Below are 20,700 nucleotides of genomic sequence, written 5' to 3'. Positions count from 1 at the left end.
ATATTAATATTGTCTGCATATTGTTTATGTATTTAAAAAAAGATTGGTTTTGTAACATTGTAAACTACATAATGGTACTCCAGTTTTTGAACATGAATATCTTTTTAGATTTCCACACTGATTTACACCGCAAAGAATTTGTTTAGGTAGAATTTTTCTGAAATAAAATTAATAAGAAGATATACACAACTAATGGTATCTATCTTAAATATTATTAAAAAACTCTATGAGATAATACATAAATATATATACAAATATAATAAAGAATATGTAAATAATTTATATATAAATAATAATTTTTAAAATAATATATAAATAATAATCTTATTATACTTACTCTTTGGCGGGACAAAGTGGAAAATCTTCACCAGGTGGTAAAGATATAGAACTTCCCTCAATTGTTAGACGATATGTCACTAGTGGTACTTGTAGTTTAGATAATCTGCCCTTACTGATAACTTTAGATGCTTTAGATTCTTGTTTCTTAAGTAATCTTTCCATTGTCTTTTTCTACAACAATAATGTAAAAATATTTATTCGGAATTAAGAAACTTTAAATGGTTAATCTAACTAAACTGGATAAAGAAAACTTTATTTTAAACAGTACTTTATCTTTTTCTCGTTTTTCATCAGCAAGTTGTTTTCGTTTTAGAGATTTCAAAGCAGCCTTCTGTATAGCTTCCGCAGTCATGACTTTTTCTTTGTAACCAGTGGGTAATGACATCAATTGTTCGACACCTGAATTTGGCTCAGTATCAGTTTTTCTCTCAAACATTGCTCTCTGTCGAGCTGTCATGAGTTTAGGATCTTTTGGTTTAATTTTTTTCAATTCATCATCAACCTAAAATAAAATATATATTATTACATTATTATTATAGTCATCACAATCTCACTTCATATTTTCAAAATGTGTATACCAATAGAAATATGCACATGTTACATATACATAATAGCTTTCATATTCATATAGAATATATTTAAAGAAATACATACCTCTTCAAGTTTACCAGATTCAATAGCATCTAGCCATCTTTCTTCTTCGCTGCTAGTTCCACTATCTTTACCTTTGTTGCTTTTTGGAATTTTTTTCTTTGTAGTTGCTTTTGGAGATGATGTAGTATTCATTGCAGCTGCATTCATACTACATGTTTTCAATATTTTTTCACGTTTATCCAAACTGAAAAATAAATATAGATTGTACATCTGTAAAATGCTTAAATATCTTGAAATTTTTTTAAATTAGACATTATACATTGTTCTAAATTATTAAAAAATTGCTCTATCTTAATATATCTTGAAAGCAAAAAGCAGTGTATAATTTTGAAATATATATTTCAAGATTATAAAACAAATATAACCTACACCTACCTCCTTTCATCCTCCTTTTTCATTTTTATTCTAAAACTTTTTTTCCGATTAGTATCAGCTGTGATGTCAATAAAAACGTCGTTGTCATGCATAAGCTTTTTCTTTTTGTGCTTTTTATGTTTATGTTTTTTGTGTCTTTTTTGCGGTAGGACATCATTTGTATCTGACAAATATTTAATCAACATTGAAAAAATCGTGGAAAAATTTGCATTGCATGTCAATGAAAAATATAATATAAAAATTAATTTAAATTAATATAAATAGAAGATTACACGTACCTAAATTCATTTCTTCTTCCGTACTTATATCTCTCGGCTTACCCATTAGATCAAAGAGTAGCCAAGTATCTTATCTAAAAAATAATATATCAGAGATTGAAATTGAGTAAAGATGAACATGCAAAACATTTGCATTTTCTCTATTTTAATATTTCAATTCCTATTCCATTCTATTCCGCCCCTTAAATTTTGATGTAGGAGTAATAAATTAGACTAGCCTTCATCTGCCCTCATCCATGTCTTCATCGCATGCGCGGCGAATGTGATATCAGAAAGTTGTGTACCTTCAGATACACCATAGACGTATAAAATATATAGATGGAACACTGACTGTTTATGATAGAATGCGTTCGTAAATCCTACCCGTATGGTAAAATTCCATTTATTTGACCAATCAGGATAAAAGGGAGCAAATATTTCTGTCCTGATTGGTCAATTAAATGCTATTTTATTTTAGTAAGATTTTTGAACGCACTCTAAAATTGTTTTGTTGAGATTCTTTGAGATTTTCTAATCCTCATTCCGCAACGATTCTTCATAATCCGACGTTTTTAATTAGTTTTAAGTAAAGATACATATCTTGGAATCTAATTAATCAAAAATGGGTAAGGAAAATGAATCAGATGGTACGAAAAAAAGAAGGAAGTCTGTGAATACGAGCGGTGGAGCGTCGATGAAAGATGGAGACATGTATAAGGTACATGAAAATGCTAGAAATTATAATTATTTGTTAATTATAATATAAAGAACCAAAAAGTAATCAAATATTATTTTACTTCTATTATACATAGTATAAATTTTGTTTCAGATAATAATAAGTTATGAAGAAAAGGAAGCTAACGAGAGGTTACCTGAAGATGATTCCGAATGTTTCTTAGCGACCTGTGACAATATTCGAGCAGCAATGAATAAGATAGTTAAATTGAAATCCAGTGGAGATTCAAATGTAACAAAGCCTGCAAAATAATGATCATTACTTATTGTTAAACTTTTTGTAAATTTAATATGAAACAAAAATGTGTTTTAGGTAAAAGATGAGATTCGTGAATTGCAAGTTCAAACATCCTTAGCATTTGTAGAATTGAAAAAGTTAAATCGCATGGAAAAATTTCGTACAAAATGTGCACGTGATTCTCTTGTGGCTGCAAAAAGCAGTGTAGACAGTAAACATTTGCATTTACAGAATCTGTTATATGAAGTAATGCATTTGAAGAAAGAAGTTGTCAAATGTCTCCAATTTAAGTAAATTTCTTTATTTTTATTTTAGAGGACTTTTTACATTTCTTTATTATCTTTAAATTAAATAAAATAACTTCTTTTTTCTTTTTTCCAATCTAGATCCAAGGATGAATTGATAGAACTTGTTTCAGAAGAGGAATTTTATAAAGAAGCTCCAGAAAACATTTCACGACCTGTATATAATTTTTTATATATAACTGTAGTAAATTTAAATTTCTTTGTATGATACATGTGACAAATGTATTTTAGGAAATAACAAAAAACAATCCTCATCAATTGAGACTGGCTCGTTTGGAATGGGAATTAACGCAAAGAAAACAATTGGCAGCATTATGTGATGAATTGACAGAAAGCAAAAAGGCAGTAGCATCCAGCATTGAGACAAAACAGACTCGCTTAGATAATCTTGCACCACAACTGCATTCTATATTGGAAGTAAGAGTTTATTAGCTTAAAATATATATATATATATGTATATATATATATGTTTTTTTAAACATTTATACAAATGGTATTTTATTTTTTACATTTTCAGGCAAGCAAATCATTGCAAGAAAGTCTTGGATTACCATTGGATAAAATTCGTCAAGAGCATCAAAAAGCTTCATTACTCACATCGGCACTTTATGTATTGTATGCAAAGGCATCTGCCTATAGGGATGCTTATGGTATAATTAATATATTAAATATAATTTATTATATATTTACATTTTTATGAATAAAGTCTTATATTTATTATTTCTTAAAATATTTTATAGATAATACATTGGTGGTCAAAGTAGAAGGTGATGAAGATGAAGCAAAACGTGCAAACAATCAGGATGGCTTACAAGAATCTGATTCAGATCCTGAGAATCAATCGGAAAGTATTGTAGAGGAAGTGCCCGTGCATAAAAAGAGACATCATAGATTATCTCGGGAAGCTAGACAGGAAGAAAAGCGATCAAAACTCTTGCAACGACATCCGTTACATGTAAAAATCATTATCGTATTAAAAAGTGAGTTTTAGATTAATATATTTATATTCCTTAAAAATTGTCTCGAAAATTAAATTTTATTTTTATTTTAATATGTGTGATCATATTCTAATGCAGGAAAATGTAATAATAAATAAAACTAAGTTTGGAGTTTTTCTAAAAATCTTAATTTAAATCTTGATTAAATTTTATGTAAAATTAATTTTTCAGATGAGACGAAATTGACTCTTTGCTTCTATTATATGATTTATTTAAAAGTCATTACAGTAGAGTCAAAACTTGAGACGGAAGACTTGGGAGGTATTAGTGCTGGGTATATATTATTTAAATATTACTTAAAAATTAAATTTTTTTTAACATTTATAATATTAAATTATTGAAATTTGTAATATATATTTATAAAAACACTTTTGAAAATACTTTTTTTTATTTTTTCCAATTATTTGACGTAATTCTTTCAAACTGTGTTCTATTAATAGAGACATGCTGGTATCGGAATCGATTCTTCGCGAACTGTATCCGCGAGACTCAGGATTGGAGAGCCCGAATCCCGCCAATCAATATCAGTTATCACGACATAATTTGGGCTCTTTCTCATCTTTGGGACTAGGCATTCCTTATAGATGGGCACAAAGAATGGCTGGTCTGCATTTTGTCTCATCTGATATGAATGAGCAACAACGAAAGGTGCTTATAATTGAAATATTAAAAATTAATTTAAAGTAAAGTGTTAATCTCTTAGTTCTCATACTCGTAAAAAAAATATAAAAAAATAATTCGTTTGCTTGTGTAATAAAAAGTTATAATTCAAAATAATTTTATTTGCTCATTGATATAAATTAGTATATATATTTAACTAAAATTTAACTTTATTTGCAGCTTACAAGTCAAGAATTGGCACAAGATTGTGTAGAGAGTGTGTTGAAAGAAATCAAGCGGCGTGTAAAAGCGCGGCTGGATCTTTGTTCGGAGATACGACATTTGGAATCTGGTAATCTACCAATTTTCGTCAGTACAACGGATCCAGTGCCGCAAAAAATCTCAACGTCATTGCATCGATTCACAACTATGACTTGGAAGAATTACTCAAATTATATCACTTCGTCAGCATTCTGCCAACAGGGATTAGTATCATCTGTAGATATCTTTTACGAAGCTGTACTTCGTCGTGGCAGTAGTATGATTACTATTATTTCAGATTTTTTTTTTATACGAATATACATAATTTTTTTATTTTTCTAGACATTTAGATAAAAATATTTTTTAGGTGAACTTGTGGCAAGAATCGCTATCAAACCAGATTATCCGAAGATAGCACCAGTATTTAACGTAAGCATCAGCCCAATGGTACCGGCATCCGCGGATATCGTCAGAGATATCGAGAGAGAGGTCAATGTGATGTGGACAAAGTCCCCAACGTTAACGGCACAGATACAACGGCTGAGAGCGTGCTTCGATATTTATCTAGAAACTGAGAGTATGGCGCCAAAAGAAAAGATATTTTTCCATCCTGTGAAAGGGCGGACTCGCGCTCGACCATACAAATATTTGTCGCTTGGAGGAGGAATATTTATTCATCGTTGAATAAATTAAATTATTTGTATATGTATGTATTCTTTTATTCTCTATTGATTCCCACACACATACACAAGTACTTATAAAGTATATAATTTTTTATTTCTTTAAATTATTTCAATTCTTAAGAGAATTTAAAAATTAATTAAGAATTACAAAAAATTAATTTTAATTTTAAAAGATATTAATATTTTCTACATATATAATATTAAATCATATCTTTTTAATTTAAAGTGTTGGTCTCTTTTTATATTAGAAATAAATGTATTTTGTTTATACAGAAATAGATGTAAGCGGCCGCGCGGTTGGAGTTCTAGAAACGGTCAAGAGATACGTACGCAAAGTATTTCTCAACTGTTTATTCTCAAAAGATAGTTTATCGCATTCCTTCTTCATGAATATATTATCAGCTTTAATGTAATTAAACTGTTCCCAAAAATTTTCCAATTTATCAAATGGCTCTGACATCTACAAATAACATCATATTATTTAATCTTATTTAATTGAACATGCTTTTTCCTTACATATATGTAATAACTCACACAGCTTGCAAAAGCTATTCTAGATCCAGTATCGCGTAAAGTGTATTTCTGAACAGTCAGTGAAAATGGTTCTAAACTCGAACATATTTTCAGTAACGAAATTAATGCCGAACCTTTCTCTGAAATTCTCCTCAATTCCTATAAATTAAACAACCTTAAAGGTACATATTTATTAGATAAGGAATCCAAACTTTAATTTGTTAAATATACATGTATATATATAATTTATGCAAAATTTACCACAAATACACAATTTTTCCTTAAATTTAATTAGAAATAATTAAACTAGATCAAACTTTAATCAAAGTTTAATACTTTTAGAACGCTGGTACTAATAATAGTCAATTTTTTTAGTTGAGTGGCATCCAACATTTGAGTCATGGAAAATGTTTGCCTCAAGCTTTCAGTTCTCTTTTTCATCTGTACAATCTGATCCTTATATTCCGTTATACTATGTTCCCGCTTCTGTGATAACGTGTACGTGTCCTGTTTCAAATTCTTAATCGTGCCTTGCAACTGTATCTGCAGCTTCGGATATTGCGCCACATTCGCATGATGAACATCGTCTTGTTCTTTCAAGTACTCGTATTGTTTTCTTTTATCTCCCGTATTGTTCTCATATTCGGTTATCGTTTCATTAAGTTGTCGCCATAATTCTTCGACCTCGTTAGAAGCATATTGCATCAAACGTGACAAAGAGTCTTCCTTCTAAAATATTTTTGCATTATACTTACGTCATCATATTTACATCATCATATATATCATAAGACAAACTACAATAATGAAATATTTCTGTACCAAATACACAATGCTGTGTATGTTAGTGGCGTTTTGGATTTTTGTTTGCATTAATTTGTTTTCTATCTCTTTATCTTGTCCAAAAATTATACTCTGCAATTGATTGCAGAGCTGCTCTAAATCCCCTCGTATTTTATTTAATTCGTTCACTTCATCAGTAGTGATGTGATTGCGTTCGTGTGTGAAAGATTCATGCAAATGCATACATTTCTGCTTATATATTCCTATATAACATCAATAATTAACAATGTTCCTCTTCTTATGCACATATAAATCAAATATAAATCAATTTTAAATTAAGATATTCTAATTATATGATTTGAATTAAAATATTTGATTATACGTGTGTGTGTGTGTGCGCGCGCGCGCGTTTAAATATACTTTACATACAATTTATAATGAGTTACCAATTATTAGATCCATTATTTGAATATGAGCTTCTTGCAATCTTCTATGATCCATATCAGTTGTCTCTAATTCATTATATAAATGCCGTATCATGAGGTCTTTTATTTTCATCATGCGATCAAAATTTTTCCAAAGATACTCCACATTTTCATGAAGTTCCTTACATTTTATTCGACGTAGAATGAATCGCCATTGTTCATTTATCTTTGCAGTGTTCAATCGCGAGAACGCTTCCTCACGTTTCAGCTTATTCTATATTTCACAAATCGATTTATTGCAAAATCGCATTACATTATTTATTTCAATTGCATATTTAATATACCTTAGTAAACGCCGCAATTAATTGTTGTTTACGTCGTTTGCCCTCTAATTCTAATTCTGCTCGATGCTGCAAGTAGCGGGCGCGTTCCTCATCACTCATGCGAGCTAATTTGCTTCCCTTTCCCTTTTTTTTCGGCATTTTACAATAAATTTACACTCAAGTAATTAATATTCAAATAGATTTTATTCTTAACAAGATACAAATTTCCCGTAAGAATAAAGGTAGTAAGACCTATTATGGTAGGCCAAATAAAACATGTTTGATCAATAACGATCGGATTCTAAATCCAAGATATTGTGTGTGTGTGGGGCTTATATAATACATTATAAAAATTTTATTTGACTTAAATCACACAAGCTCATATTTCTACTGAAATATAATATAAAATTTCTTCAGAAATTTAGTCATAATATAAAATTTTATAAAAACATTTTCACATATACATTTCACATATTCACATATGCAGTGTTAAAGATATTTCTGTAAGCAATTCTGTACGTTTCAACAAGATTAGATATGAATTTACATTAAATATATTATATTACTCTATAACGTATTTGAGATAAAAAATATGCTTATATATATCTTTTTTATACATAAAATAAAAATGTGTTGTAATCGGCAAGAAATATAATTAATATTACATTTTTTTAAACGCTTATTATAAAATATAAATGTCATCCATCACATTATTTTCGAGACAATAACTTTATGTAAGAGAAAAGTATGTATATACAATATTTGTATATGCATTATTATGATTACTTTTCTACTATAATTGCAAATGAAGCAAGGCATCGAGAGTAAAAAAATTATCGAATTCGTACCTTGATCGAAGCTCGCATGAAGATTTTCGCATTTTTTACGAAAATATAGTTTAGTTGCCCTGCAACTTATAGTGAATGTATAATAGTTTCTATAAGCTCTTTGTATTACTCTATTTGGTGGAAGACTTAAATGCAACTTGGGTAATAAATGCATTGATCTTTGTAGCTTTCAATAACGAAATATGTCAAATATTTTTTTGCAATGTCATAGCCCTGGTGTCGATATTTTCCATGGAAAGTGGCCGCTCTTTCGTCGTCGGTATAAAGCTTTGAGTACGTCTGATCCTTTCGCCTCCTTTTAAAGGACGTGTCACAATTTGCGTCTCCAGTAGAAATTGAGCCTCTTCGGCGCGTTTGACTTTTTCGCGTGCAACACGTAACTCAGCATCTAAATGTTCCCTTTCCATTTCCAATTGCTGAAGACGTAATTCCGCATCTAAAAATAATAATACAAAAAAAACATTAAAACAAAGATAAGATTTTAAAATAAAAATATAAACAAGAATAAGAGAATAAGAACAAAATTAAAGACATATAAAATAAAAATTAATGTAAATACATTAAAAATTGAGATTGCACTCTTTAAAAAATTTAAATTAATTGCAGCTTAATGAAGCTTTTACATATGTACATACGCATGTATATACGTATAAAAGCATAATTAAATTATATATTAATAAGAAATATTTAAAAAATATTAAAAATATTAATATTTAATTATATTATGTGTGTAAACAGTTAAATATTTTTTTATACTCTAGATCTCATACCATGCAACTGTTGTTCATTTTTCTGTTGCATTCGTTCAAACTCTAGTCTTTTCATTTTCTCCATTTCTAACAACTCTTGCTGTTCCTGCTGCAACTTTTCCAATTGCTCTCTTTTCTCCCATTCTTCGCGTAATACTCTTGCTTGCAAATTTCGTACTGTAATACATATTTAACTTATATAACTCAACAAAATATATTGTAATATAAATTAGATACACAATATCCTTACCTATTTCTTCGTCGCGTAAGGCCTGTTTTTCTTCTTGTAGTAGCAACTCCAGTTTCTGCTTAACATCCTCCAATTGTTGAACTTTAGCACCTTCCTCTTTTGATAGAGCTTCTAATTTCCGAGCCTGTATTTCAGCAGCAATTCTAGCTTGCCTCTCGTGCTGAAGTTCTAGCTTGGTCTCTTCTTTTTCTTGTTTAGTAGCCTAATAGCAGTAATAAAATGGTTGGAAATAAATTCTTACTAGAATTATAAATATTTTTTAATTCATTTTTTGCAAGTTTTACTTGTCGTAAAGATCTTCTTTGATTGGCCAAACTTCTTTGATAGCCGATTTTCTCGTTCGAATGCTGAATAGCTGTTTGCAATGCTGCAAGCCATTGCAGCCTGCCTTTGTGATCCTCTGCTACTAGCTCTATACATCTGTGTTCAGGTGTGCTAAGGACAAATCTTCTATCAAGCTTCCCATTATTTGACAGAGAGTCAGCCCAACAGTTAGCATTCAATAATATTAATCCAGATGGTTCTTTTTGGTGTGGATCTTTATAATATGCCAATTCACCAGGACGCAGTACAAACCAGAAGTATCGCAGTGTTGGTAATAGAAAACCTTTTTTCATCAAATAACCCTGTGTGCCAAATTTTATAAAAATAATCATAATAATAAAAAATCCAAATATATGTGATAAAAAATTTAATAATTTTCTTATAATTTATTTAAAATTTTAATAACTATTTTGATTTACCTTCTTCACTACATTTTCCACGTAAATCTGATAAAGATCATCAATAGCTTCTGTTAATGCCACAGTGTCTAAGGTATTGCCACCACTGTACTTTGATTCAAGAACTGCTAGGAATGTGGGAAACCTTTCCAAAAAATTTTTTTAATAAAGAAATTATTTTTTGTACTTTTATTGATTGAATAAATAAAATATTACCTAAACATTTTGATAGCTGCTGATAGAGCGGAAAAATCTATAGCATCCCACTGCAAACCCAAGGATGTTGCCAGATGCGAAGCAATTCGTGCTACTTCATCACCATGCATTGTTACCTGTAATACAAAGATAATATATCAGATATTTAATTGAAAGGCGCTTGTTTACAAAGGAATAAATTATCAAGATAAGACTCACCAGATAAGAATCTGTTGCATTCGGATCTGATTCAGCCAGTAGACAGTAAATTCTAAACAATTGGTAAACACTGTGATTTTCAAAAACTGGGTGGGATCTTTCCAGATAGTTTTTCTTACAGACCAGCCAACAGATTTCATCTATTCCTTCCTCCAGTCTTTTCAATGTATGTAGAGAAGTAGCATCAGTTATAGAAGAAAATACCTAAAGCACAACAATCTTACATTTATATACAATAAAATTAATGCTCTAAACTAACGAAGAGAAAATATATGACACAATTTAGTAAAATATAAACATTTTTAACAAAACATTTGAAAATAAAAAAGAATAAAAACATTTATATATATTTTAATTATATTTCTTAAAAGTAATTGGATGACTCGTGACTCTTTGCTCTTATAGAATGCCTTACCTCTTTCTGCAAATAATACATATACTGATCAAATGTCAAGCTCTGTGTACTCCGATAATGCTCTAGACCTTTTTCCACGCCATACAAATCCATCAATGTACCAATATTGGCTGTCAACACCTATGGACAAATCATCAATCGTGTGAGATATATATATTTGACATATAAATTTGATATATAAATAAAATTTACGCAATGAGACTGACAGGGTGTGCCTTGCTATAGGTTCTTCTGGCAATTCTATCAATTCCTCAAAATTTTACCTTTAACTTTGACTTAGCGACCGTGTTGATATCATCGGCCTGCAGTGCTTGGAACGCATGCCAAATGCTGTTGCTGAGGTTCTTGAACAGGTGGGCCATCGCACTTGCCTGCGCTTGCTCGAGAGTCAGCCAACAGGTGTTTTTCTTTATCTTGCTATCGCGCCCCTACACATCTCGTAAATATTCGTGAGCGCATATCTCATCACTCTCATTCTCTTGCTGTCTCTTTAAATGATTTGGTTTTCCCTTCCTCGCGTTTTTCAAGACCAATCCTTTTCCTCTTAGAATTTTTTATCACTTGCCGTAATCTCACATTCTCGTGCTAAAAATGATCATTAAGAATGACGCATAATGTATATTATTTCGTGCGAAGATTTCTCTCCCCTCCGCTTTGCAAAACTGTTTCCTTTTTGCATCTGCTTCTTTATCTTTCTTCAAACACATGGGATATCTGTTCAAAGAAAGAGAAAGAGAGGATATTGTGCTGTATTTCAACGCATGCGCATTAAAATTCTGTGTGCTGCAACAGCAGTTTTGCTGTCAGTTACAACTTGGTTATGATTTGACGTATTGACGGCATGTCAAAATCGGCATGGATTCTTCTGTTGATTATTTTTCAGTTATTTTATTTCATTGGAAATGTGGTTGGTTCAATAGGTGACAAATCGCAGATATACAAGCAATGTCTAGCATTGTATCTCGCTAGGAATTGCAAAAACGGTAATTGATTTTTTTTCTCATTGTTATTCTTCTAAATGTTATAATAATCAGATCTTGGTATTCAAAGTATTTAATAATTTATCGATTGGAGAAAAATTTTTTATTCTACATAAATATTACAAAATTTAGACTGAAGATATTAAATATGCAGAGTTTTACTACTTTTTAGCTACACATTTTTTTTAGAACCTAATTAAAAATATTTTCTCCATTATATTATATATAGAGGAAAATTCATAGAGATAATTATATTTGATAGTTTTTAATTATATGTACTTACATGTTGCGCAGAAACAACTTTTAAGGAACAACCTCCTTTATCATTGATTTTGTTACACTGGTCCTGTAAGGAAGATTGCAGTTATATTTGCACATGGAAGACTGTTGACTCTTTTGTATCTCATGGCTTGAAAATACCTCAGTTTCATGGAAAAGTAAGCAAAATATAAAAATATAAAACTTTACATAATTTTCTAAGAATAGTACATTTAAATGCTATATAAAGAATTATAAAATATTATACAAAAAATGATATTGAATATTACATAGCAAAATATTCATTATGTATGATTAATTGTTATATATATGAGAAAAGTTAATTCTATAATAAAGATTATATAATGTTAATGTTATATTAATTTTCACTCATACAGTATTTTATTTATAAGTAGTTAGTATTGTATTAAATTTTATTCTTATAATTAATAATCAGTTTATAAGTAGAATGACAAGTTATTCTCTATTTGCAGTGGCCATTTATTCGCTTATTTGGATGTCAGGAGCCTGCATCAGTTTTATTCTCTGTATTAAATTTTTATGCGCATTGGGTAATGCATAAAAAATTTAGAAGAAAAGTAAATCGAACCAACCCTATGTTCTATGCTTGGGAATATTTCAGCATTGTAAGTACATTTTCAAGAGTATTCCACAAATAATAAAGCACTTTTCATATTTAGATTTTGTAATTACAATTAACAGAAACTTAATTACACACACACCACACAATTAACATAATAATTAATATAATAAATAATAATTGAATATATTTTCAAATCCATTTTAAGAAAAATCATAAATAAAATTAATTCTATATTTTGAAGTTTTATGTACTTAGAAGGTAATATATTTTTGCAAAAAAATTATCCATTCTGATATTTATTAATTTCTGTAATTCTGATCATATTAATCGTATGTATTATTTTTAGCAATAAATATTCTTCCAATTTTAATCCTATTATAATTTTATTGCAGATATGTTTAAATGGATGGTTTTGGTCCACTATATTCCATTCACGAGATAGACCATTTACAGAAGCCATGGATTATTCTTGTGCATTCACTATGGTACTTACATTGTTATATTGCATGCTCTTAAGGTAATGTGCAATAGTTTCATTCTTCTTTCATACATAATATATTCTTCAAAAATATGGAACAGTTACCACTTTTGGATTAATTTTAAAATAGTATATATAGAATATATTTTCAGAGTATATTTTAATCTATGATATTAAATTTATGTGTTAATTATTTTTAGGATAACATACAAGAATAATAGAGCATTTGTTATAATAACTAGCGGATATCTAAGCATTTTATGTATACATTTATCGCACTTATGGTCAGGCAAAATTAATTACGGTTATAATATGATGCTTAACATAACAATAGGTAAATTTTACATTGCAAATTACATTATAAATTTTACAGTTAATATTCTTATAGAAAAATAATTATACTATAAACATGAAATTTTTAGGTTTGACGACCTTCGCAATAACATTGTTATGGTGGTATTTTAATCGCAATAATTCTCATGTACATTTAATTGGTTGGTTCAATACATTAACTGTTTTTGTGACTCTGCTAGAACTGGCAGACTTTCCCCCTATCCTTTGGATATTCGATGCTCATTCCTTATGGCATGCCAGTACTGTTCCTTTAACAGTATTATTGTATAGGTAAGAAAGATGTTTATAACTTTAATTTATAAACGTATATAATAATTATACATAACATATATATGTACACGCACGCACACACACGCGTGCGCGCGCGCACACACACACACTACACACACACACGTATGTATTATGTATGTATGTATCTAAAAAAAAAAAAAATGTAAAGTGTGTGAATAGTATATAAAATTTGAATTTCTTGAAAATGATAAATTAATTAATAGAAGTAATAAATTAATTATTGTAGTTAATTACATTTTAATTGAATCTTGAGTCACATGAATAAAAATGACATTAGATGATGAAGATAGGAGTAGAGTTCTTTAGCATAGAAAAAAAAAAAAAAAAAAAAAAAAAAAAAAATATATATATATATATATATATATATATATATATATATATATATATATATATATATATATATATATATATATATATTGTCATCATCTGTCATCAATTATACGTAAATATCCATAAATAATTATATTTTCGTTTGCAGGTTTATGATCTCAGATTGCTGTTATTTAAAAATATATTACAATAAATTACAGTCTAGATTTTAATTATTATATAAAAAATATTTTAATTATATAAAAAATTATTATATTTTAAATATTAATTATATTATTATATATGTGCAATAAATCTTTTTACAATATATATAATAGTAGATATATTCACTCCCCAGGATGATTCATTGCGTCTAATGAGCGTGATTTCTTTAATCTGAAATCGTATCGATACTGTATTACTGTGTAAAAAGCAACATAAGATGCGAGGTCCAAATACCTCAGTGATAAGAGCCGTTGCCTGAAAGGCGAAGGATTTCGGGTTCGAGTCCCGATGCTGCCACTCGGACCTCACATATATTTCTATCTACAAAGATACCTGCGGATGCGCGCACCACGATGACATCTCCAGGATGGAAGTGGGAAAGGGTCTCGGCTGCCAATCTGCAACACCGACAGAATTCTCCCACCTCCCTCGGGGGTGGCCGCCGCCTTCGCTTCTACGGGAGCACTCGGACGCCCGGCGCCTACTGGTCCTCCAGCACGCTCTCCCGGTGCACTCTCCACGTTGGTCCTCCGGAGTGGGACGCCCGCTCCAACCCCTGAAATAGAGCGGATTAGAGTGCGCTCGACACCGACCGTACATGGTCTAATTAAATTATTATTAAAATTGTTCGCCGGCGCTTGCAGCGGGGGAGGGCCGGACACCGGGCCCCGCCCCGCCGCCGCCGGAGGAGCCATCGCTCCACCGTCGCCTCGCCCTTCTCCCCAGGCGATCCGCGTGCCTCTCTTGCCGCGGGAGGCGGTCTCTTCCTATTGGTTGCGCCGCGCTTCAATGTAAGCCTGCCTTTAAGTTGCGGATGCGCCTTAAGGCCCGAAGTTGCGGCGGCCGACGCCCTGCCGGCCGCGGCGCTTCTCAAGATGGCGGCCGTACCTGTCACCGGTGCTGTTGGTGCTGCTCCTCCTAATGTGGCTACCGCCGACGGCGATGATCTGCACGTCGACGGCCCCGCTGCGGTGACGGCCGCGTACGAGGGGGACGTCCTCGTCGCCAGTGGTGTGGCGGATGACGATGTTGCAGGAGTTGCAGTCCTTGGCGCCGGAGCCGTGAAGCGCAACCTAGGTTGCCGCGAGTCGGACGCACGGCTTCGCGATGACGCTCCGACGGACGCCGACGACGACGAGGCGGCACCCGCCGCCGACCTGGCCCGTGCACCTGTGGACCCACCAGATGAATTACTTTTTGAGCTACTAGCTCCGTCTGTGCTGCGACCCGCTCTGCCCCGGGGAGTCGCGTGTTCTTTTTCATAGTGTGCCCTGACGGGCTTTATGGGGTAAGCCCCATAACCGCGAAAACCGCATTCACCGCAGACGTACGTTATTGTGTCCCCGGGGTGTTTCGCTTTGAGATGTTTCGCAAGATGGAGCGGGTCGCAGAAGTCGCCCCGTGACTTAACCTCTGGGTCCTCGCTCCGCCAACAGCGGGGGCATTGCACCCTCGCTGGCAGCGGGTATGCGAGGACGATAACTTGGGGAGAACCCGGCATAACCAAATAAATAAAATAAAATGAATAAAATAAATAATTTTAATCTAACGGCTCCAATGGCCTTTTATGGAAGATAGATAAATGACGCGTAGGTCGCGCGGAGCGCGGGGGCAGCGCGCGGCGGGCGGACCCGCGGGCAGTGGGTCTCGGGAGAATCCGGGGCACACCGCCGTCACGCGCTGCACCCTCGATTCGCGCACTCACCACGGCATCACGCGTCGCACATAACCTGCACCTGTCACGAGGCGACGAACCTAACCACAATTCGCGCACACAGACGGAGCACTTTTCGCGGCACTAGAAAATACACGCGGACAACGGATCGCTTCACAATTCGCGGACTCGCACACTCGCGCACAGAAATAAATAGAGACTATCGGCTCTCTGAGATCACTTTTTAAGTCTCCTGACTCCCGGTGCTCCACGGGGATCCAGAATACCACCCGATTCCACTCGACCGGGTGCAAGCGGGCCTTTCCACGGGAATACCCAATAGAGCCAATTAAATATAAAAATAATTAATTAGGTTTTACTTGGCTTATTGGGCCGTTCCTGACGGTACTGCAATGCCACATCACGCACTAATTAATAGCACCTAATAAACACGCGGACGCATTGCTCCGAAAACACTTTTTTATTAATATTACCTACTTCGCGGACACACGTACTCGCGCATAAAGTAATAAAAACTATCGACTCTTTGAGCTCTCCAACGAACGCGACTCTTGGACACGCGCGACTCCGAAGAATCCAAAAATCCAGAGATATTAACCGATTCCACTTATGACTGGGTGCAAGCAGGTCTTTGCGCTTTCACCCAATATATATAGCTAATTAAGGAAATTTTTTTATTAGTCTCCAGCTCCAAAAATCAGTTTACTATATTGCAAATCTCCTGAATGGAGAGATTATATTAGATGTTAAGATAATTCGGAATTCGATTCGACTGACTAGTGCACGTATTAAATTACAATTGTTATAACAGCGTAAATAAAAACAGTAATTTTATGAGCAGTACGTAATTAATCCTATGAGTTATTATATCGTTATTCATATTTATTGAAGACTGTCGTGTGCAAATTTACAAGAGCATGAATAAAATTAAAACAGTAAGTATATTAATTTTATGAATTATTATCATTATTTATATTGAATAACAAAACAATATATACAATAATAACTCTTATTAAGTAATTATAACAACAAATTGCTTACTAATTAATTAAAATAGTACGATTATTAATATTACTAATTAATATTACGATTTAGTATTTTATGTATTGTTATTCAATATATGAATAATGACAATAATAACTCGTAAGATTAATTACATATTATATAAGATTAATTACATAATCGTCGAATTACTGTTTTACTGTTATGCATCCAATCGAATTTGATACTATTACTTCGCGAATCCGGGAATTCATAATACATTTTACAGATCGAATAAGGTACAACGCGAGTCATTCGAGATATACCTAAATAATATAATATAAATAAACTAATTAATTTTTTCTAATTAATTTTTCCTAATATAAATAAACTAATTAATTTTTTATAAATAATGACGAACAATTCATACATGCTCGAAATATTCTGCTGTCTATGATGCGCCTCAGAGAGCTGTATAATTTTTAGATAAATTAATTAAAATAAGCTGAATACTTTTTAGATAAACTAATTAATAATTAGTATTATAATAAGTATAACAAGAAGTATTACCGTAAACGCTGTAAGTCTTTACTCGTTCGCTGTAATTGGACATCGTGAGATGTCGTTTATAGACGTTTATATATAAATTTCTTTAATAAATTTATTTTATAGTCTTACATACATATATATGAACTTTATTTTTACAAGATATATTTAATATTATATATAAAGAAACCTCACACGCACCGCACTGCGGACGAGTGAAGACTTTTAGCGCTTATAGTAATACCTTCGTTAATTAATTAACTAATTAATTAACTTATAAACTAATTATTATGTTTTAATTATATTATTGGGCCGTTCCTGACGGTACTGCAATGCCAGGCCGACCCGCGGCAGAGTCGGAGCAAGCTCCGGTCACCCGCCCGGTTCCAAAAATCAGTTTAATATTCTGAATCCCCTATGGGGATTGTATCAGATATTAAGCTGATAAGAACAGATACTACACTTTGATCTTAGCTCAGAGAGCCGAGAAGCGATGCCTTTAAACGTTTTTACACGTTTTAAATAGCATACTCAACGTTTTTTACTTATGGGTAACGCTTTGGATGTATACGCTACGTAGCGGTGACGACCGAAACTTGCGTACGTCTACAGCCCGCCGAGGCATCCCTAACCTATCTGCCTGTCATTTTTATTAATATTATAGTTGCAATTAATTAAAATTATTAATTAATACTAATTAATTATCACCGCTAATTAACATTGTTAATTAGTACCACTAATTAATATCGATAATTAGTGTCATTTATTACTAATCATTATCTACGATTGTGTGTGTATGTGTACGTGTATATGTACGAATTTCTTTGATTATATTTTCCTTGTAGAGAGTTGACAGGAGTATTTTCGAGTTACACAGCAAACAGGTCTGCAAAAGTGCAAGAAATACGTATACATTAATATAACGACGTATGTAATTTCCACAATCAAAACTTAATGTACATAGATTATTTGCTTGATAAATTAAAATTAAGTATGCATGATCTAAAGTTTTTACAGAGGAAGGAATAATATTTCGTTTAACCTTATAACCTCTTATTTATAACCTCTGCAATATTGAGTAAATTATTATTCAATTGCGGAATTCGATATTCCAGTTTTGGGAGGGAAAATTCCATAATTCGTTTTCATTATTGAGTTAAAAATGGATAAATTAAGAAGAGCCCTCAACGGCAATGAACGATGCGATGAAGAAAGTGGTATCATTTCTCAGGTAATCACGTTTCTTAAATCAACTAACAGTATTGATTACATTAATTATATTTGCCTCTATAAAAATTAAGTTTTATTCATAAACTTATCGAATTTATCATTTTAAATGCTTATGTTTGCGATCGACGATGGAAGGTTGATGCAGATTTCACGGTAAATTAATAAAGCATTACAAGTATATGTGTTTCATATACTTGTAACATTTGCAGATATTACGGCAAACATTATAATAAGTGTCTCCTTTATATGGAAAAAATTATAAAAGATTAATATTTTTTTCTATTTAACATAGGTCATGGATCAAACATCATTAAGTTGGTCTACCAGAATAAAAGGTTTTGCAATTTGTTTCATCGTAGGGATATTATGTTCATTTCTTGGATCCTTTGCTCTATTTTTGCAAAAAGGGCTTGCTGTATTTGCTGTTTTTTACACTCTAGGCAATATTATCTCTTTAGCAAGGTAAAATGTACACAAATAATAATGTAGTATGCCAATGATGTGCCATGTCAATATTATTACAGGCATTATTTTATCTTATATTATTTAAGTTACAATGTCAGTATGTTAATTTCTATGTTATAGCACATGTTTCTTAATGGGACCATTCAATCAATTTAAAAAGATGTTTGCGTCAACGAGATTGATTGCAACTATATTAGTAATTGTTTCTGTTACTTTGACATTAGTTGCAGCTTTATATGTAAGTACTTTTTATTTCCTATTCATTAGTATCCTGGAAATATTTACAATATATTTCTGTTTTCAGTTGCACAATCCTGGTTTAGCTCTATTATTTATAATTATTCAGTCACTAGCTATGACATGGTATTCTTTGTCATATATTCCATATGCTCGCGATGCTGTCAAGAAGACAGTGGAATCCTGTATTACATGAGAAGAGCAATTGTTTTTTTCCTCTGCATTTGTTATATGAATATTATTTAAATTCTATAGTGCCTTCTGACACTAACTGTACTGTAATATCTGATGTATAAATTATACTCTATTCATTTTATAAGAATTAAATATTAAGATAGAATTAAATATATATATATTTCAGAATAATATAAATTCTTTGTAATATATACAACACAACACAATATGTATTATAAAACATCTGTTCTATACCACAAATGATATGCTTGATTCCATATGATACATATCTAATGCATTATGCTACTTGAATTGTTATGGACTGAATTAATCAGTATATAATGTAACATAAATATATTTTTATATATTTCTTAACATTTATTATTGTTAGAATTTAATACTACAAGATTTTTGGACTGTATGTACACACATTGTATTTTGATATTATTTAAAATGCATTGCATTTTAATAAAAGATTAATTATTTATGTGTATTTAATACATTTAAAGATTATATATAATTTATTTTCTTAACAAATAAATATTGAAATATAAAATCCTTAATTAAAATTGATTAATATTTGTCATGTTCGTGTCACAATTTCTTTGGGTACGACATAAAAGGTAGAAAGAGATAAAAGAAATGCTATGTCATTTATCTCTCTCGAATCATTTGGAACGTCACAGCTTCTTTCAGTTTCTATTGATTTTAATAGTTGACCATACTTTCGAGTTGAAAATTATTGAATATTTTTTAAAATTTGCGTTTTTTTTTAATTTTTATAGTATTAGAGCATAATTTTTATTTTGAAATGTCCTAAATCCTTAAAATTCTATTAAATAAATATATATCAAATCAGATATTACTTCGCAATTTGAAATATAGTCGTTGGGAGATTGTCCACCAATCAAATCGCACGAATCAACATTGAATGACTGACGATTCTCATTGGGCAAATTATAAACAACAATAGGTCTGTTCTTTATAGCTGAACTGGCTGCACTTGGCT

At 31.6% G+C, this 20,700-nt stretch overlaps 7 protein-coding genes and 1 non-coding gene across 16 annotated transcripts; 3 read left to right on the top strand and 5 right to left on the bottom strand.

The window, feature by feature from the left end:
* Nucleotides 1-9: 9 nt before the first annotated feature.
* Nucleotides 10-1,942, bottom strand: LOC145963417 (INO80 complex subunit B). Its single transcript, XM_083085339.1, has 7 exons — nucleotides 1,865-1,942; nucleotides 1,647-1,720; nucleotides 1,369-1,531; nucleotides 994-1,177; nucleotides 608-841; nucleotides 338-510; nucleotides 10-157 (listed from the first exon to the last, which is right to left on the bottom strand). The coding sequence occupies exons 2-7, from the start codon at nucleotides 1,690-1,692 to the stop codon at nucleotides 25-27; spliced, it is 933 nt and encodes a 310-aa protein (XP_082941465.1). The 5' UTR covers nucleotides 1,693-1,720; nucleotides 1,865-1,942; the 3' UTR covers nucleotides 10-24.
* Nucleotides 1,943-2,122: 180 nt separating this feature from the next.
* On the top strand, nucleotides 2,123-5,465 carry Thoc5 (THO complex subunit 5). The gene is made up of 11 exons (XM_083084865.1): nucleotides 2,123-2,343; nucleotides 2,455-2,592; nucleotides 2,674-2,888; nucleotides 2,985-3,060; nucleotides 3,135-3,320; nucleotides 3,421-3,553; nucleotides 3,644-3,883; nucleotides 4,073-4,175; nucleotides 4,342-4,549; nucleotides 4,742-5,039; nucleotides 5,130-5,465. The coding sequence occupies exons 1-11, from the start codon at nucleotides 2,248-2,250 to the stop codon at nucleotides 5,444-5,446; spliced, it is 2,010 nt and encodes a 669-aa protein (XP_082940991.1). The 5' UTR covers nucleotides 2,123-2,247; the 3' UTR covers nucleotides 5,447-5,465.
* On the bottom strand, nucleotides 5,340-7,645 carry LOC145963260 (dynein regulatory complex subunit 2). Its single transcript, XM_083085006.1, has 6 exons — nucleotides 7,508-7,645; nucleotides 7,185-7,437; nucleotides 6,778-7,001; nucleotides 6,295-6,687; nucleotides 5,980-6,117; nucleotides 5,340-5,905 (listed from the first exon to the last, which is right to left on the bottom strand). Exons 1-6 carry the CDS (start codon nucleotides 7,643-7,645, stop codon nucleotides 5,711-5,713), a joined length of 1,341 nt encoding a protein of 446 aa, XP_082941132.1. The 3' UTR covers nucleotides 5,340-5,710.
* A 26-nt stretch (nucleotides 7,646-7,671) lies between these two features.
* Nucleotides 7,672-12,354, bottom strand: LOC145963247 (differentially expressed in FDCP 6 homolog). 2 transcript variants are annotated; one of them, XM_083084978.1, is made up of 10 exons: nucleotides 12,148-12,354; nucleotides 11,148-11,849; nucleotides 10,885-11,004; nucleotides 10,470-10,673; nucleotides 10,272-10,387; nucleotides 10,077-10,200; nucleotides 9,618-9,959; nucleotides 9,334-9,535; nucleotides 9,105-9,260; nucleotides 7,672-8,770 (listed from the first exon to the last, which is right to left on the bottom strand). In XM_083084978.1, exons 2-10 carry the CDS (start codon nucleotides 11,244-11,246, stop codon nucleotides 8,520-8,522), a joined length of 1,614 nt encoding a protein of 537 aa, XP_082941104.1. In that variant the 5' UTR covers nucleotides 11,247-11,849; nucleotides 12,148-12,354; the 3' UTR covers nucleotides 7,672-8,519. The 2 variants fall into 2 exon arrangements, with proteins under 2 accessions (XP_082941104.1, XP_082941106.1); XM_083084980.1 differs by having other exon boundaries at nucleotides 11,148-11,469.
* On the top strand, nucleotides 10,810-14,514 carry Pgap3 (Per1-like protein PGAP3). Its single transcript, XM_083085120.1, has 7 exons — nucleotides 10,810-11,867; nucleotides 12,159-12,301; nucleotides 12,617-12,769; nucleotides 13,119-13,243; nucleotides 13,405-13,538; nucleotides 13,627-13,828; nucleotides 14,328-14,514. The coding sequence occupies exons 1-7, from the start codon at nucleotides 11,726-11,728 to the stop codon at nucleotides 14,389-14,391; spliced, it is 963 nt and encodes a 320-aa protein (XP_082941246.1). The 5' UTR covers nucleotides 10,810-11,725; the 3' UTR covers nucleotides 14,392-14,514.
* LOC145963301 (uncharacterized) lies at nucleotides 12,600-17,043 on the bottom strand. 5 transcript variants are annotated; one of them, XR_014436124.1, is made up of 4 exons: nucleotides 15,185-17,042; nucleotides 14,618-14,939; nucleotides 14,483-14,554; nucleotides 12,600-13,806 (listed from the first exon to the last, which is right to left on the bottom strand). XR_014436124.1 is itself a non-coding variant. In XM_083085084.1 (4 exons), exons 1-3 carry the CDS (start codon nucleotides 15,882-15,884, stop codon nucleotides 14,506-14,508), a joined length of 972 nt encoding a protein of 323 aa, XP_082941210.1. In that variant the 5' UTR covers nucleotides 15,885-17,016; the 3' UTR covers nucleotides 12,600-13,806; nucleotides 14,483-14,505. The 5 variants fall into 5 exon arrangements, 3 of the variants coding, with proteins under 3 accessions (XP_082941210.1, XP_082941233.1, XP_082941216.1); XM_083085084.1 differs by having other exon boundaries at nucleotides 14,717-14,939; nucleotides 15,185-17,016; XM_083085107.1 differs by having other exon boundaries at nucleotides 14,717-14,939; nucleotides 15,272-16,982.
* An 844-nt stretch (nucleotides 17,044-17,887) lies between these two features.
* LOC145959904 (U2 spliceosomal RNA) lies at nucleotides 17,888-18,080 on the bottom strand. The gene has a single exon (XR_014435221.1). It is a non-coding gene; the product is annotated as a U2 spliceosomal RNA (small nuclear RNA).
* Nucleotides 18,081-18,106: 26 nt separating this feature from the next.
* Nucleotides 18,107-20,066, top strand: LOC145963331 (vesicle transport protein SFT2A). Of its 4 annotated transcripts, none has more exons than XM_083085159.1 (7): nucleotides 18,107-18,185; nucleotides 18,431-18,512; nucleotides 18,701-18,816; nucleotides 18,951-18,968; nucleotides 19,108-19,277; nucleotides 19,401-19,518; nucleotides 19,585-20,066. In XM_083085159.1, exons 3-7 carry the CDS (start codon nucleotides 18,748-18,750, stop codon nucleotides 19,711-19,713), a joined length of 504 nt encoding a protein of 167 aa, XP_082941285.1. In that variant the 5' UTR covers nucleotides 18,107-18,185; nucleotides 18,431-18,512; nucleotides 18,701-18,747; the 3' UTR covers nucleotides 19,714-20,066. The 4 variants fall into 4 exon arrangements, with proteins under 4 accessions (XP_082941285.1, XP_082941274.1, XP_082941303.1 ...); XM_083085169.1 differs by lacking the exon at nucleotides 18,107-18,185 and adding an exon at nucleotides 18,209-18,227; XM_083085148.1 differs by having other exon boundaries at nucleotides 18,170-18,512.
* The last annotated feature ends 634 nt before the right edge of the window (nucleotides 20,067-20,700 follow it).

The sequence above is a fragment of the Camponotus vicinus genome, unplaced genomic scaffold (assembly GCF_025532165.1).
Source record: "Camponotus vicinus isolate PSW18456_S1 unplaced genomic scaffold, iyCamVici1.0 SCAF_1, whole genome shotgun sequence".
Classification (NCBI taxonomy): domain Eukaryota; kingdom Metazoa; phylum Arthropoda; class Insecta; order Hymenoptera; family Formicidae; genus Camponotus; species Camponotus vicinus.
This window is presented reverse-complemented; position numbering and strand designations above follow the sequence as displayed.

What these genes read in the sequence shown, in the direction of transcription:
- LOC145963260 (XM_083085006.1), bottom strand. Translation starts at nt 7,645, where the DNA reads ATGCCGAAAAAAAAGGGAAAGGGAAGCAAATTAGCTCGCATGAGTGAT. An exon ending in TTAGTACCAGCGTTCTAAAA is followed by an intron (nt 6,118 to 6,294) that starts GTATTAAACTTT and finishes TTTAATTTATAG; the next exon opens with GAATTGAGGAGAATTTCAGA. An exon ending in GAATAGCTTTTGCAAGCTGT is followed by an intron (nt 5,906 to 5,979) that starts GTGAGTTATTAC and finishes TGTTATTTGTAG; the next exon opens with ATGTCAGAGCCATTTGATAA.
- LOC145963301 (XM_083085084.1), bottom strand. Translation starts at nt 15,884, where the DNA reads ATGCCGGGTTCTCCCCAAGTTATCGTCCTCGCATACCCGCTGCCAGCG. An exon ending in GGCGCATCCGCAACTTAAAG is followed by an intron (nt 14,940 to 15,184) that starts GCAGGCTTACAT and finishes GCTCTATTTCAG; the next exon opens with GGGTTGGAGCGGGCGTCCCA. An exon ending in CGTGGTGCGCGCATCCGCAG is followed by an intron (nt 14,555 to 14,716) that starts GTATCTTTGTAG and finishes ATACGATTTCAG; the next exon opens with ATTAAAGAAATCACGCTCAT.
- LOC145963247 (XM_083084978.1), bottom strand. Translation starts at nt 11,246, where the DNA reads ATGGCCCACCTGTTCAAGAACCTCAGCAACAGCATTTGGCATGCGTTC. An exon ending in TCGCTAAGTCAAAGTTAAAG is followed by an intron (nt 11,005 to 11,147) that starts GTAAAATTTTGA and finishes ATTTGTCCATAG; the next exon opens with GTGTTGACAGCCAATATTGG. An exon ending in TGGAAAATGTAGTGAAGAAG is followed by an intron (nt 9,960 to 10,076) that starts GTAAATCAAAAT and finishes TTTGGCACACAG; the next exon opens with GGTTATTTGATGAAAAAAGG.
- LOC145963417 (XM_083085339.1), bottom strand. Translation starts at nt 1,692, where the DNA reads ATGGGTAAGCCGAGAGATATAAGTACGGAAGAAGAAATGAATTTAG. An exon ending in GGAAGAAGAAATGAATTTAG is followed by an intron (nt 1,532 to 1,646) that starts GTACGTGTAATC and finishes AATATTTGTCAG; the next exon opens with ATACAAATGATGTCCTACCG. An exon ending in AATCTGGTAAACTTGAAGAG is followed by an intron (nt 842 to 993) that starts GTATGTATTTCT and finishes ATTTTATTTTAG; the next exon opens with GTTGATGATGAATTGAAAAA.
- Pgap3 (XM_083085120.1), top strand. Translation starts at nt 11,726, where the DNA reads ATGTCAAAATCGGCATGGATTCTTCTGTTGATTATTTTTCAGTTATTT. An exon ending in CGCTAGGAATTGCAAAAACG is followed by an intron (nt 11,868 to 12,158) that starts GTAATTGATTTT and finishes CATGTTGCGCAG; the next exon opens with AAACAACTTTTAAGGAACAA. An exon ending in TACCTCAGTTTCATGGAAAA is followed by an intron (nt 12,302 to 12,616) that starts GTAAGCAAAATA and finishes CTCTATTTGCAG; the next exon opens with TGGCCATTTATTCGCTTATT.
- LOC145963331 (XM_083085159.1), top strand. Translation starts at nt 18,748, where the DNA reads ATGGATAAATTAAGAAGAGCCCTCAACGGCAATGAACGATGCGATGAA. An exon ending in AATATTATCTCTTTAGCAAG is followed by an intron (nt 19,278 to 19,400) that starts GTAAAATGTACA and finishes TCTATGTTATAG; the next exon opens with CACATGTTTCTTAATGGGAC. An exon ending in CATTAGTTGCAGCTTTATAT is followed by an intron (nt 19,519 to 19,584) that starts GTAAGTACTTTT and finishes TTCTGTTTTCAG; the next exon opens with TTGCACAATCCTGGTTTAGC.
- Thoc5 (XM_083084865.1), top strand. Translation starts at nt 2,248, where the DNA reads ATGGGTAAGGAAAATGAATCAGATGGTACGAAAAAAAGAAGGAAGTCT. An exon ending in AATCCAGTGGAGATTCAAAT is followed by an intron (nt 2,593 to 2,673) that starts GTAACAAAGCCT and finishes AATGTGTTTTAG; the next exon opens with GTAAAAGATGAGATTCGTGA. An exon ending in TGTACTTCGTCGTGGCAGTA is followed by an intron (nt 5,040 to 5,129) that starts GTATGATTACTA and finishes AATATTTTTTAG; the next exon opens with GTGAACTTGTGGCAAGAATC.